Source organism: Conger conger, chromosome 6 (assembly GCF_963514075.1).
Source record: "Conger conger chromosome 6, fConCon1.1, whole genome shotgun sequence".
In the NCBI taxonomy this organism is placed as follows: domain Eukaryota; kingdom Metazoa; phylum Chordata; class Actinopteri; order Anguilliformes; family Congridae; genus Conger; species Conger conger.
The window spans coordinates 48754138-48768906 of record NC_083765.1 but is presented as its reverse complement, the minus strand read 5'-3'; the positions used below and the strand labels follow the sequence as shown (position 1 = coordinate 48768906).

Genomic DNA, 14769 nt, shown 5'->3' with positions numbered 1-14769 from the left:
AGCCCTGTGTTGCTCTAGCAGCGTGATTCGGGTCATCGTGTCGTTGCATGATGAAATGCCGTCCAATAAGTTTGGAGGCATTTGTTTTTAACTGAGCCGCAAAAATATTTCTGTAGACTTCAGAATTCATTGTTCTACTTCTGTCTGCAGTCACATCATTGATGAAGACTGTGAGCCTTAACCCCCCCACACCATGAGCCTGTTCCACTGGCAGCCATACAGGCCCAAGCCATAACACCCCCTCCACCATGTTTCACAGATGAGGGGGTGTGAGTTTGCTTTGGATCATTGGAATTTCCTCCTCTTTCCATCACACTGGTTCATTTTAATCTTTGTCTCATTTGACTTTGATTCAGAACTCTGGGGGCTCTTTTAGGTGCTTTTTAGCAAACTGTAATCTTGCCTTTCTGTTCTTCAGGCTTATCTGTGTTTTGCGTCTTGTAGTGTACCCTCTGTAGTCCTGCTGGTATAGTCTTATATGTATGGTCGGCTTTGAGACATCTACACCTGCATCCAGGAGAGTGTTTTTTATCTGTTGAGCCCTTGTCAGGAAGAACAGCATGCTTTAACTGTGGCCCCAGCCAGGCACAGAACAGCATGCTTTAACTGTGGCCCCAGCAAACAGGTGATGTGCCTGTATCTGCTGGAGTCCACAGCGTAATTGTGATGGCGTTTGGCAGAGCCTGCTGCTTTGGAAGGGCCGTGTGAATTCTCCGGATGCTTGAGGCAGGTTATTTGGGGTCTGCAGTACGAGTGCCAAATGAAGACTCGATCAGAGCTGGTCAGGAATACCATCCCAAAGAAACCAAATAAGCAAATTAAGTGTGACCAAAAGCTTTCATTCAGCAGCGGAGGGATTAAACCCTTTTGATGAGAAGATTTAAGGCTAGAAGCTGAGTGAACAAAGAAACACTTCTAGCCAAGAGCAGACATTTATTTAGTATTTCTTAATCTCCTCAAATGTTATGAGCCCATCTCTCTGTGAGATGTAGTTTCTCCTCTCTTCTTACATTTCCAACCCTCAGATTGTAAGGTTTTATTACACATTCCCTCTGTTGTGATTACTTGTTGAAACACTGCAGTTTGCATTGGGAAATGGGACTAGATTCAGATGTGAATGATACATATTTGTTGGCTAAATGGCTTTAAGTCATCAAGGGGCCAAGGTATCAAACCAACCGCAAACACCAACCACTGTCACTACAGATATTAAGTAGGTATGGGTTGTTTCAATCCAAAGTTGATGTTTGACTCTTAGCTTTTTGTGTTCTGCTGTGTATATGACAGTTCGCTCTGCATTCACAAGAAGGTGAAAGGATAAACTAGCACATTATTGACAGTTTGTGGCATAACTCTGTTCAGCATCATTGTAAATTGGTCCTGGAAGCGAATCAGCTGGTGATGTTGATGGACTTCTCCTTTCCTTTTCCCAGCAGCACACATTCCACACTCCCAGCCTGGGAGACGAAGAGTTTGAGATCCCCCCCATCACGCCTCCCCCCGAGGTCGAGGGCTCCCCCTTCCCCGGGCTCCTGGACCCCCCGTCCCCGCAGGAGGGACCGTTCACCCCTCAGTTCCCCCCTCAGAGCCTGGAGCTGCCCTCCATCACCATACCCCGTAACCGTGGAGACCAGGAGGACCCACTCCTCAGGAGCAGTCTGCCCATGGTGAGTCCAGCATCAGCTGGGAAAGTCCACAACTCAGGGCTTAAAGTTCTCAGGCACCATGCCTGCTGACTCAGTTTTAAATTCATATAATGCTTAATTCAATACATTGTACACATTTACTCCTGGACAATTTTTCAAGCTCACAAATCTCTCTTCTAATCTAATCCCTGAGAACTAGCTTAGCGTTACCAACGACTCAATCTTCAAGCACTCTTACTGAGCACACAATCTAGTGAGACCACACTTGCCGCGATTACGTGTAGAATATTACTTTACTTATTACTTTACTTTAATATCATTAATTCCGCTTGACGATAAGTCAGAAGAATGAGACAGTCAGGCATGATTATTTCGATTTCCAGGTTCTTCTCAAGTGTGGAGGTGGAAATAAAAGCTTTAAAATGTAACATTTCTTAAATGTCTCATTGGATGCAAAAACACATTGATAAATTAAAAAGAGAATATATTATAAATGGTTTACAGGTTTATTATCGTTGTATAATTAAAGTGCAAAGTCCCATGGCACGCCACACAGGGAGAAGTGCCACGTTTGCCAGTGTAGTTTAGAGTGAATGTAAATCCAGGCCTACGTAACACCACACATATGGAGTGATGATATTAGGACATATATTTACATTCCAGTTTATGCATGCGCTATAAATTTTTACAGCCTTTTTTCCCTGCTCCTTTTGCTGGCATCTAGAAATAATTGCAGCTTTTAAAATGGCTGTTCTGCGTCGTAGAGGCTCCAAGGCTTTTTGCCTTAACAATTTTCATTTCATGGTCAGTTAAGCTGTCTACTTCCTGAAGAAATGGAACCTTAAAACAATTAGAGTGCTGACTGTTCTCATGACTTCATGGAGGATTACAGATATTATTCTGAAACATTACGCCCCTTTAAATGGCTTCTGCATGCTCCATGTTTTAAGTAGACTTTATTTAAACACCAGGATCAGGATAGAGATCTGTTTCAGACCTATTGTAGTATTGTTGTAACCATAAAAGTTCACTTTCCTAGTGAAAAACATCAAAGGCCCTCTGTGGACATATCTTTATTGGCTGCATGGATTTTAGCATGAAAAGTATAAGAAATTGTCTATATTTAAATTTTTCTTTTTGATGTAGTTCCTGAAAGAAAAAGGAACATAATCTTCAGAAGATAATCTTAAACTGTCAATTTGAAATGTTCTGTTCCATTACGCACTAGAACTACATTTATGGAGCAAGTAAGTTATATTCAATTTATGGTTGGTAATTTTTTTTTTTCTCATGCTCAAGTATTTTATCATAAGAAATAGTAATCAGAGAAAAGGTTACATTGGGTCCTGAAATATAAAAAATGAAGAAAAATATGGAGACAAAAATGTCATGAATAAAATTTTAATTCTACTTCACTGCCTAACTGCAGTTCCATGTGTTACTGAGGTGATGCATGAAACATTTGAAGATTCTTCAATTGAATTAATAGTAATAAGAATAGCCATATTTATATATTTTCAGATGAAGGCTTTTTTTTTTTTTCAGTTATCAGTAATAGCAGCTTTTTATATACCATACAAGCAAGCTGAACATGGCTAGGAACACACCAAACATCCAGTGGACCATTAAACAACAAATTAATAAAAATAAAAATATATAGTTTTATTGATTTTTTTAGTGACTCTGCAGTTTTTCACACTTTCTCCACCAGCTTGGTTCAGACACAATTCATGTTTTATTACCACAGATCCCTTACTTGAGCTTGTGTGATTCTTACTGTGCTTTGAGTGCTTCAGTAAATAGCCAGCTGTTCTGATATGCAGAACATGAGCTGTGAACATGAGGATATGAGTGCCTGCCAAAAGAACAAAGTCCAGCAACAGCAGTATGTTCAGTGCCCTCCAGAATCATCGGTGAAGATCGTCTTGTGCTGTATGAAAATGGTTTTCCATATATTCCATTGTCAGATTAATCATATACGCCCAAGTTCTTAACTTTGTTGTCTTATCACTTGAAATTGTACTTCCCTCTAGGGTCTTTCAGCGCACTTATCCCTGGTTATGGGTTTGCACTTTGCACTTTGTGGTACATCTCTGTGGATAAGAGCGTCTGCCAAATGCCAGGAATGTAAAATATGAGCAAATAAGACTGTATGACATAAACAACACAAGTATTGGGCTATTTTGTATGATACTATGGGGAAAATAATCAATATAATGATTAATGCTAATAACATTGCTCAGAGGAAGTGTTTCTTAGTCAGTACTTTGTGCCTGTTCCCTTCAGTGCGAGACGACCAAGCTGGCTTCTGCACCGCTCATGAAGTCATTATTTATTTAATCTGCTCTCCTAACGAGCCCGTGTCTTTCATTATCCTGTCCCAGCACGTGTCCCGCTGTCTGATGTGTGGTGTGGTTTCAGTCCTGCTGGAGGTGAAGCCACCATCGCCTTTTTACTCTGATCCTCCTTCATGCTTTTTACAGTGAAGATCACGCTGCCCAGTGTGCCACTGACACTAGGGATGTTGTTCTGCAGTGGTGTACATATGCTGGAAAATATAAAAAGATAAATGGTAATGAAGAAATTCTGTCATGCCTCTCCTAATTAGGGTGAAATATTCTTAATGTGCATCAGATTCATTACCAAGAGCAGAAATCAATAAGTATAGTCTTTGATTAAAATGTCAGTTTTTTTTCTGCTGACTAGCTTTATTAATGTTAGCCAATATTAATTGATTGAATCGAATGTTTTAAAACCATGTGCATTGTATACATTAATTTGGAAATACTTTGGATATCTCAGTTGTTGGTATCTCAATTCCATAATATCTTGGTCAGTGAATATACAGTGGCTTCAGAAAGTGTTCAGACCCCTTCAATTTTTGCATATTTTATTGTGTATTATGTACTATTTTTGCCCATCAATATATGCTCAATAACCCATAATGGCAAAGTAAAAACATATTTTTAGACATTATACATGCAAATCTATTGAAAAGCAAAAACTCAAATGTCTCATTTATATAAGTATTCAGGCCTTTAATTCAGTACTTTGTAGAAGCCCCTTTGGCAGCAACTACAGCTTTCAGCCTTCTTGGGTAAGTCTCTACAAGCTTTGCACACCTGGAATTGGGTTTGTCCCATTCTTCATGGCTTCCGGTAGCCACTCTGCCATAGAGGCCTGGTTGATGGAGTGCTGCTGAGATGGTCGTCCTTCCGGCGAGTTCTCCCATCTCTGCAGAGGACTTCCAAAGCTCTGTTAGAGTCACCGTTCTCAGACACCCCCCTCCTCCTCCTTTTCTACTTTTCTACTAGACATCTATTGTGCCATATTGGGTCAGTCAGAAATGAAAGATATTCTTGCAAGCATGCAGCGCCATAATGAAGTCTCTGTTTGACCTTCTGTGTGATTGATTTTGTAATTTAGTTTTCTCAGGCTCTGCTTGAAATGAAAAGAAATGTTGAGAAAAGTGTTAAATACCCACAGTGCACCAGCCGAAGGGGGCAGGGGAGGGGTAGATCAGGGCAGACGTCTGGGAAGGAGCGACGTGCGGAACAAAGTAAAGGAACGCGTTATGGGTTGTTTGTGAGGAGAAAAACACTGCAGAAAAAGTAAGAAAATTTGAGGAGGGGAGGTGAACAATTTATCTTCATGTTATTACAGCTTTTGCCAGCATTCAGTATTATATTATTCCTATTTGACTTAAGCACCGACTTCCGCAGGTAGCTGTACATGGAGAAATAAAATGGTGTTATCATTTAAAGGCACAGCAATGGAATATGTGCAGGGGACTGATAAACTATCTTTAATAGGACTGACCTTTCATGCTGGTGGAAGTTACTGGGGGACCCATCCTCATAATTACCATATAGATTATTTCAGCCTCCTCCCGCAGTGAAACATTTCCGAGAGCTCTGTTGCTGATTGAATGGAAATTGAACTTGTTAACATTCCTTTCAGGCACCTCCAGTGCTGCCGTTAATAAATTCTACACCACCCCAAATCCTAGTCCTAGTATCTGTGTGAATAGACCATACACTGTTCTCGTGGAGATCCCTCTTGAGATTCCATCGTGCACGTGCATGGATGGCCAATATTTGAATTCTGCTCGTTCATGTTGTGGCAGGACCTGAGAAATTGTTTCTTTGTATGGCGTCTTAACAATTCATCAGCAGATTTGTTACAGGGGGTTTTTATTTTTGTGCAAAATTATCTTTTTTCATGGCTTGGTTAACTCTTGGCTTGGTGCTGAAAATAACTTAATAATAATTTTCGTTTGAACAAGGTGTTTGAAAGACTTCAGACCAAACCAAATACACTTGTGTTGCTGGGCTACCTTTCCAAGCATTTCTGAACACGTTCTCAATTTACATAATGGTTCATATTACTGCTGCTCTGATCAAGGCCAAACAGTCAAAACTATTTGAGCTCAAATCTGCACATCAGTGTAAAGCTGTGGCTGTGCACATCAGTAAAAAGCTGTGGCTGTGCACATCAGTAAAAAGCTGTGGCTGTGCACATCAGCGTAAAGCTGTGGCTGTGCACATCAGCGTAAAGCTGTGGCTGTGCACATCAGTAAAAAGCTGTGGCTGTGCACATCAGCATAAAGCTGTGGCTGTGCACATCAGCGTAAAGCTGTGGCTGTGCACATCAGCGTAAAGCTGTGGCTGTGCACATCAGCGTAAAGCTGTGGCTGTGCACATCAGCGTAAAGCTGTGGCTGTGCACATCAGTGTAAAGCTGTGGCTGTGCACATCAGCGTAAAGCTGTGGCTGTGTGAGAAAGGAAGTGGTGTCTTTGGGTGATTTAGTCAGCACTGTTCATGCACGGACTGTGCCAGACAGGAGATAGTGATAATAGTTGTGTTCAGGATAGAATTACACTGATAATACTAATCTGTCAAATGCAAAACTAAGAGCTTTCAAAATTAAGACTTATTTTTTTAGATTCAAAATTAACATTTAAAATTAGAGGCTGGCTGTAACCAGCTGAATGTTATTGCAGTTCTTGATGCTGTATCACAGTTGTAGTTCCACTGCATGCATTCAGTGAGAAAGATTACCAACAGCTGCCTTGACACTTCTTTGGGGAATCGCATGCTGATTTTGTGGCTTCGCTCCTGAGCAGCAAATGATAAATTGCCTGTGGGAGAAAATGTAAACCTTTCCCGTGGCCTTGCTTGCTGTTTCCATAAACTGGAGAAATCACATATTCACTCCTGCTGCTGAATTGCACCACTGGGTTTGTGCGATAGTGTTATTACACAGACACCAGTAGCCACTGATTACAGCGTTTTCTTCAAAATGCATCTCAGCAGTGCACAATTATCAGAAGCTAGCAGTGGCATCTTTGTGCGCAGTAATGTAGACCATCTCTGAGATCATCCCAGGACCTGCAACACCATCCCCGTATTCTACCCTGTGAACATTCGACAAAGAAAGTGCGCCCATAAGTTTTCAGAATTGTTCACTATTCAAATGATTTTGCGCATCCATCTTAAATCTAATCTGTTCATTTCACACAAGCAGCTTCATCCATTGAAGAGTCCATGAATGACACACAACGTAAATCGTTTGTATGTGCGTAACCCGCGATGCAATTTAACTTTAGTTTCTCCCCGTTCTTTCACTTTTATAATGTCATTACTGTACATCTCAGTGATGAAAATCGTGAATAATGTTTATGTTCATAAACATTTTGTCAGACGTGCTTACTAAGAAGTAGCAGATGGCACATGCAAGGGGAAAGAAAATAATCTCAGAAATCTTGAAATGTTTAGCTTTTTATTTGAGGTGGTGTTATTGTGTGAAATAAGGAGTTCAGGAGGTCTCTTCCATACAGGCAGCTGCATGGGCCCTGAGGCAGTGCTGATGTGGAGAGAGATTGAGTTTACAGATGGATGTGCTGAGGGGGACATTGTGCTGGGTTATCAGTATTGCGTGTCAGTGTTTGTGCTGAGGGGGACATTGTGCTGGGTTATTTCTCAGTATTGCGTGTCAGTGTTCATGCTGAGGGGGACATTGTGCTGGGTTATTTCTCAGTATTGCATGTCAGCGTTCGTGCTGAGGAGGATATTGTGTTGGGTTATTTCTCAGGTTATTCCTGTTCAGTGAGTGCCTCAGAAGACATAAGCACTTCATCACGAGCGTCCGTGAGAGAGCATGAATACGGCACAATACTGTAGCGGGGTCCTCAGGCCTCCGCTCAGATCGCATTCCCGTCAGATGACCCGTATAGTTTACTCCAAGTGTAGGTATGAAACCTGCCAGCAGATGAAATTTCATCACCAAACATGTTGGAGGTAGATTTATTTATTTTTTTATCTTTTTTTTACCTTCTAAAAATGTCAAACTCCTCAGAAAAAGATATACATTTTATTTGGCAGGCATTTTTAACCAGACTGACTTGCGGTCATTGTGCATACAAGTAACAGCCTACACAATGCAGTGTCAGTTATACAACAACAGCAGCAGTGTGGGCTGGTGCTTAAGTCCTTCTGTTTGAACTTAAACCACTGATTATCTACTGTACTCTGTGTGTGTAGATATTAATGTGAACCCATTAATGTAGAATGCATCGTGGTTTACAATGAAGTTTTACCTGCACGTCAACATTAGGTATGGACTCATGATGGACGAAAAAGAAACACTAAATACAGAAATAATTTTTCTCTTCTGCTTCAGAACATTGGGCAGGCCCGCCTTCATCAGAGTCACCCCAGTCCCTCAGCAGTCTCGGGGTCCAGTGCCATGACCACCACCAACCAATCCCAGCTGAGTGTGCAGCTGGGCTTGAACGTGATTGGACCAAATATCTCCCACACCTCCCCCTCCCCTCCTGCCAGCAAGTCTGCCACGCCCTCCCCCTCCAGCTCCACCAATGAAGAGGACCCGGATGACGGCACCAGGGTGAGTGTGAGGCTCTGATGCACATGCTGCAATAACGTTTTCTACTTCTGGAGCACTGCTTGTGTAAATGGTTTGCATTTATATAAAGTGCCTTTATCCGAAGCTTTGTACAATTGATGCTTCTCATTCACTCATTCACACTCACGCACCAACAGCAATTAGCTGCCATGCAAGGCACCGACCAGCTCGTCAGGAGCATTAGGGGGTTAGGTGTCTCGCTCAGGAACACTTCAACACATCCGGGGTGGGATCGAACCGGCAGCCCTCCAACTGCCAGACGACCCCTATATACCCCTATATGTTCCCACTGGTTTTCAGACCAGTGAAGTGAAATATATTTGTGTGCTGCGGCTGTTTCTGTGGCACAGCGTGCGTTGCAAACCAAGTGCAGACACCGATCCTGTCCTTCCCCCGCCTGCTGACCCGACGTGCTGCATTCTCTTTAAATCTCACCCCGCTCATTCTGCGATGACCCGTTCCCCAGCAGGCGACCGGAGAGAAGCGGCCGCCTCCGGACCCCGGCAGAAAGCCAAAGACCCCCAAAAAGAAGAAGAAGAACAGAGACCCCAACGAGCCGCAGAAGCCCGTCTCGGCATACGCGCTGTTCTTCCGTGACACACAGGCTGCCATCAAGGCCCAGAACCCCAGCGCCTCCTTCGGGGAGGTGTCCAAGGTGGTGGCCTCCATGTGGGACGGCCTTCGGGACGAGCAGAAGCAGGTAGAGAAAAGCCCCGAGAGCCCTGAGGGCCCCGCATGACTCACAGCGACCGCCCCGCATGACACACAGCAACCACCCCGCATGACACACAGCGACCGCCCCGCATGACACACAGCGACACCCTGAGCCCCAGCGACCGCCCCGCATGACATACTGCGACCGCCTCACATGACACACAGCAACCAGCCCACATGACACACAGCGACCGCCCCCACATGACACACAGCGGCACCCTGAATGAATACACACAGGATATACTCTACACTACACAAATGATGAGTTATTGACATACGCATTCTTTCCCAATACGTGTAAAGTGTACCCCCCCTCTTCAGTTCAGACCGCAGGTTTTTGATGGGATTTAAGTCAGGAGGCTGAGATGACCATTGCAGAACATGGATGTTGTTTTTACTTAAACCAGGATTTTAATTTATGTTTGGAGTAATTGTCCTACTGGATAATCTACCTACAACCAAGTCTCAGCTTCCTAGCATAGAAAACCAGATTTTCTTCCAACATTTCCAGGTACTTTGTTGAATTGATCGTTTCATTGATCTTAAATCGTGCCCCTGCACCACTGGCAGTAATACATCTCAAAAACACTGATGACCCACCGCCATATTTCAGGTTTGAGGTGCTTCTCCTTGTATGCAAACACGGCAACAGTGTGTATAGCCAAAACATTTTGTTTTGGTCTCATCTGACCATAGCACTTTCTTCCAGTCATAATTCCAATGAGGTTTGGCAAACTCCAGATGCTTGGTTTTGTTTATTGTGTTCCTTATGGCCTTATAACCCTCTCCATCTTCCTCTCTGTCCCTGGGGGCAATACACACCCCGCGACCCTGTTGACTCCTGGTAGTTTCATGGGACGTGTGTCTCGATAATATCCGATGCGTTTCCGGTTAGCCAGATTGAAATCCGATTTGCTATTTTGCGCATATTCCCCATTCTGATGGTAGATGTGCACATTAATTGAAGCTCCTGACATGTATCTACCTGATTGTATGCATTGCACTGCTGCCACATTGGCTGATTAGATAATCACATGAATAAGTAGGTGAAGTAAAGTATAAATGTTCCTAATAAAGTGCTCGGTGAGTGTGTATAGTGTGCACATAGCCGTATTTCTCACTGTTAGGATGCACCGAGGGACTGCGGTGATGAGGTGCTGAAGGTGTGTTTTATTTACAGGTGCAACGGCGGTGGTGCAGAAATATTTACAGTGACAACAAAAATAATCATAATAAACTAAGAAGAAAAACTTTACCACACAAATAAAAGGAAATGCTAATGAAAATGGCGTGTACTTTGGCTATGCCTAAAAATTAGGCCCATTGCACAGCACACCAACTCCCAAGACTCAAACAAAAGAAAAACTGTCCCCTCAGCTCTCTCCTGGAGCTATAAATGGGCATAGCCCCTCCCACCTGGCACCTTCCATGCACAAAAAATAAATACAACAGAAAATACAAAATAAAACAGAAAATGATCAAACAGAACATAACACACATGGCCATAATAATAACAAACCGCTAAACACACAAGAACAACAAGGGGGTACTAAACAGAAATTAAAACAATCATCTGTGTACCATTCAAATTCCCCCCCTGACCTAAATCAAACAGGTGGTAGTTCCCCCTAACCACCCTCCATAAATACCACCTGGTTCCCTTCACTTCCTGTTTGGTTGTGACACCAGGATTGGACGGACCCAGGTAAACCTTTTGTTTTATGCGGTAAAACATTTTTAAAAGCACCCGCTGTGCGTTGTGTATTACCGCTCAGTTTAAAATGTAAAGCATGTTGTGTTGCGGTGTTTGTGTTGCATGTCTGTAATAGTGTTAGTCTCGTCACGGCGCTAGTGCGTGACACTCACACCTGGGGATTTTCAGTTTGTTGAGTTCATTGTGAATGCAGTGTGGTGCATTATTAATCAGTTGTTATTTACACCTCTCCCGTGTTTTATTGCAGCTCTATAAAAGCAAGACGGAAGCTGCCAAGAAAGAATATTTAAAAGCCCTTGCCGTGTATCGCGCCAGTTTGGTTTCAAAGGTGAGAACCTCGCACTGCACTCGCTCACTAGTCAGAGAAAAGGTATTAAAGGAGAATCTGAAACAGTGCCTTCCTGTGTGTCGGTAAAGAGAGAGTGTACAGAGCTGTGAACTCCCTTCTCTCCAGAGAGAGTCCAGAGCTGTAAACGCCCTTCTCCCTCCAGAGAGAGTCCAGAGCTGTAAACGCTGTTCTCATTACATTATATTACATCAATGGCATTTGGCAGACGCTCTTATCCAGAGCGACGTACAACAAAGTGCATACCCATAACCAGGGATAAGTGCGCTGAAAGACCCTAGAGGGAAGTACAATTTCAACTGCTACCTGCACAACAAAGGGAAGGACCATTATTATTATTATTTTTTTTACTAACAACGCAAAAGTATGACCAAACCCCTTAACTAGCCAAACACTGCTTACCTAGCCAAACTAAAAATACTGATACACAAAAAAGTAAATCACAGAAAGACAACAATTAAAGTTCACAGGGAGGTAGGGAGGGACGGGGAGAGGTGCTGCTTGAAGAGGTACGTCTTCAGTTTCCGCTTGAAGATGGGGAGAGATTCTACAGTTCTGACCTCAACAGGGAGTTTGTTCCACCACCGTGGAGCCAGAACAGACAGTAGTCGTGAGCGTGAGGTGGAAGTTCGGAGAGGGGGAGGTGCCAAGCGGCATGTGGAGGCTGAACGAAGAGGTCTGGCTGGGGTGTAGGGTCAGATGATTTTTTGTAGGTAAAGGGGAAGGGGAAATTAAAATACCAGTACCACCGCCACGGCCGGGAGGCCGGGGAGTGTGAGAGAAGGAGAAGGAGGATGAGAGGGCAGCGGGAGTGGCGGTGTTGTCAGGTGTGATCCAGAGAGAGTCCAGACCTGTAAATGTTGTTCTCTCTCCAGAGAGAGTCCAGAGCTGTGAACGCTGTTCTCTCTCCAGAGAGTGTCCACAGCTGTGAACGCTGTTCTCTCTCCAGAGAGAGTGCAGAGCTGTAGGTATAATGGCGGTGGGAATAACATCCTCCTCTCCCCAGGCTGCGGCGGACTCTGTGGAGGTCCACTCCATGCGCTCGGTCCAGCAGACGCTGACCTCCGCCAGGCTGTCTCCCTCGCTGCTGCTGCCCCCGCACCCCCCCTCCACCGCCCCGGCCCTGCAACAGGCCCTCCCTCGCTCCCTGGCCCCCAGGATGAGGCTCCCGGGGGGAGCGGGAACCCAGGGCCTGCCTGTCGGGGGCCCCTCCCGGCCAATGGGCATGGGCGGAGCACTAGGGATGGGACAACAGACAACACAGCCCGCCCAACACCATCAGCTGCAGCAACAACACCTGCAGCACCACCACTTGCAGCAGCAACTGCACCACCAGCAACTCCAGCAGCAGATGCAGCATCAGCATTTTCAGCAGCTGCAGCAGCACCAGCTGCAGCAGCACCACCTGCAGCAGCAGCAGCAACGGCAGCAAATGCAGCAACACCACCTGCAGCTGCAGCACATCCAGCTACAGCAGCTGCATCAACAGCAGATGCAGCAACTCCAGCAGCAGCATCCATCCCAGTGTTCCCCCGGGACGCCCCAGTCTGCCAGCCACCGGCCCAGGTCCCAGCATCACCTCCAGGCCCAGATACAGGCCCCTGCCCCTGCCCCTGCCCCTGCCCAGACCCTGTCCCAGGTCAGCATCTACTGACCCACCATGATACTTCAAAGAGGAATATAATGGAAGCATCTGTTTATGCTGCTTTTCTCCGTTGCACTTAGGAAGTGTGTATGAATTATATATGTTTCACGAGGGACTGCCCATCGGTAATGATATGCAGACACGTGCATACAGGAATGAATATCTGAAATTGATTTTGTCTATAAAATAGGCAGTATTGTGAAAAAAGTGACCAAATGACCGTTCTACAATTCACAAAACTGACTTAAGGCACATAAACAGGAAGTTAACCTGTAAATCTCAAAGGGAATTTTCCTGCACTTATTTAATGGCAAAGCTTTATTTATGAGGTTGAAGGTGGCAGTTCAGCTCTGTGTACTGTGCAGGGTAATGAATGGTTTTGAACATTTCTGTGTCCGCGGGCGTGCCCCAAGTGTGGTTTGTCTTCCCGGATGCAGTTGTCAACAAAGGGGAACACCAGGACATCTCGAATGGAAGTTCAACCCGTATCGCACTCATGAAATGGGTGTTTCTTCACTGGCCAGTATCTTGTGAGATTTCAGTTCTGCACTGTTAATTTACTTTCTCATAAGCCAGAAGATCATTCTTCATGTGACAAGAGCACAGGACTGGAAGTATTCATGCTATTTTTTTAATATAGAGGAATGACCTTTCATATCTTTGTGTTAACTGTGATGGTGCTCTACTGCGGGTGTCTGAAGAAAGGAATCAGACCAGCGATAAATATTTAACTCACTCAGTGTAAATGGTACTCAAGAAAGATCTCACCCCTCGCGTATTTGTCTTTACCTCAGATTTCAGACACTCTAAATTGTCTATTCTTTTTAAAAGCTGATATTTTATGGTACAGTATGTGTAAATTTGAGGTTGATGGTTTAATTATTATGTATTTTTACACTATTGCTTCTTAGCACAAACTAATCAAAAGAAAAAAGAAAAATAACCATTCTGTTGCACTGTCAATTAAAATGTAAAAAGGCCATTATAGTATTTTGTGCCAGCTGTGCAGAAATACTGAAATATGTTAATTTTATCACATTGTAAAGTTTTTAATCTGTGAGGCTTTAATTAAATCATTGGTAAAACGACCTGTGCATTGTCACATCACATGGTGCATTTCTGCTCTTTTATACTTTTTTATGAGTTAATTATTATTAAAAAAATAGCAGTAATTAAGTTTTTTGTATTTTGCTTACAAAAACAACTGCTTTTTATCCCTTTCTATAGAAAAAATGCTGTTTTCAAGTCTGAATAGACATATTAATTTGAAAATGAGTTTTGCTTGGTCATGAAGTGAAACATTCCAGCTCTAATTCCATCACTAGCCATTTTTGTATGAAGTACAACATATTTCTTTGTGTCTCCTCGTTTGCGATTAAAAGACTAATGATCACAAACACTTATTTTGAGGAATCTGATCATTTCCAGCCGAACATTTAAGTTTGAAAATACAGCAGGGGAGTAGAAGGAGCCTCTAAATGAATCAATATTGGGAAATTAATCATGACGTTCTTTTAATGTCTCCATTATCGTATGAGCCATCTTGTTTCAATCAAAATTACCTTTACATTACAGGTGTATTTAGCTGATTATTTTATCCAAAGCAACTTACAGTTGATTAGACTAAGCAGGGGGCAAATCCCCCCTGGAGCAATGTGGGGTTAAAGGCCTTGCTCAAGGGCCCAACCCTACACTGGGGCTTGAAACGCCAACCTTCCAGGTCCTAGTCAAGCAAGTTTGCCAGTCGGCTATAGCCTGCCACCTTGTAATCTAGTGTAT

General features: G+C 43.6%; 1 protein-coding gene across 1 annotated transcript in view; it reads left to right on the top strand.

Annotated features, from left to right (window-relative positions):
• The window catches only part of LOC133131272 (TOX high mobility group box family member 3-like), a 40595-nt gene extending 26277 nt beyond the window's left edge, over nt 1-14318 (top strand). Inside the window, exons 3-7 of the mRNA XM_061246559.1 lie at nt 1437-1667; nt 8329-8553; nt 9041-9271; nt 11247-11327; nt 12352-14318. Of these exons, the coding sequence (XP_061102543.1) occupies nt 1437-1667; nt 8329-8553; nt 9041-9271; nt 11247-11327; nt 12352-12999 (1416 nt within the window). The 3' untranslated portion in view covers nt 13000-14318. The remainder of the gene's footprint in view (nt 1-1436; nt 1668-8328; nt 8554-9040; nt 9272-11246; nt 11328-12351) is intronic.
• The last annotated feature ends 451 nt before the right edge of the window (nt 14319-14769 follow it).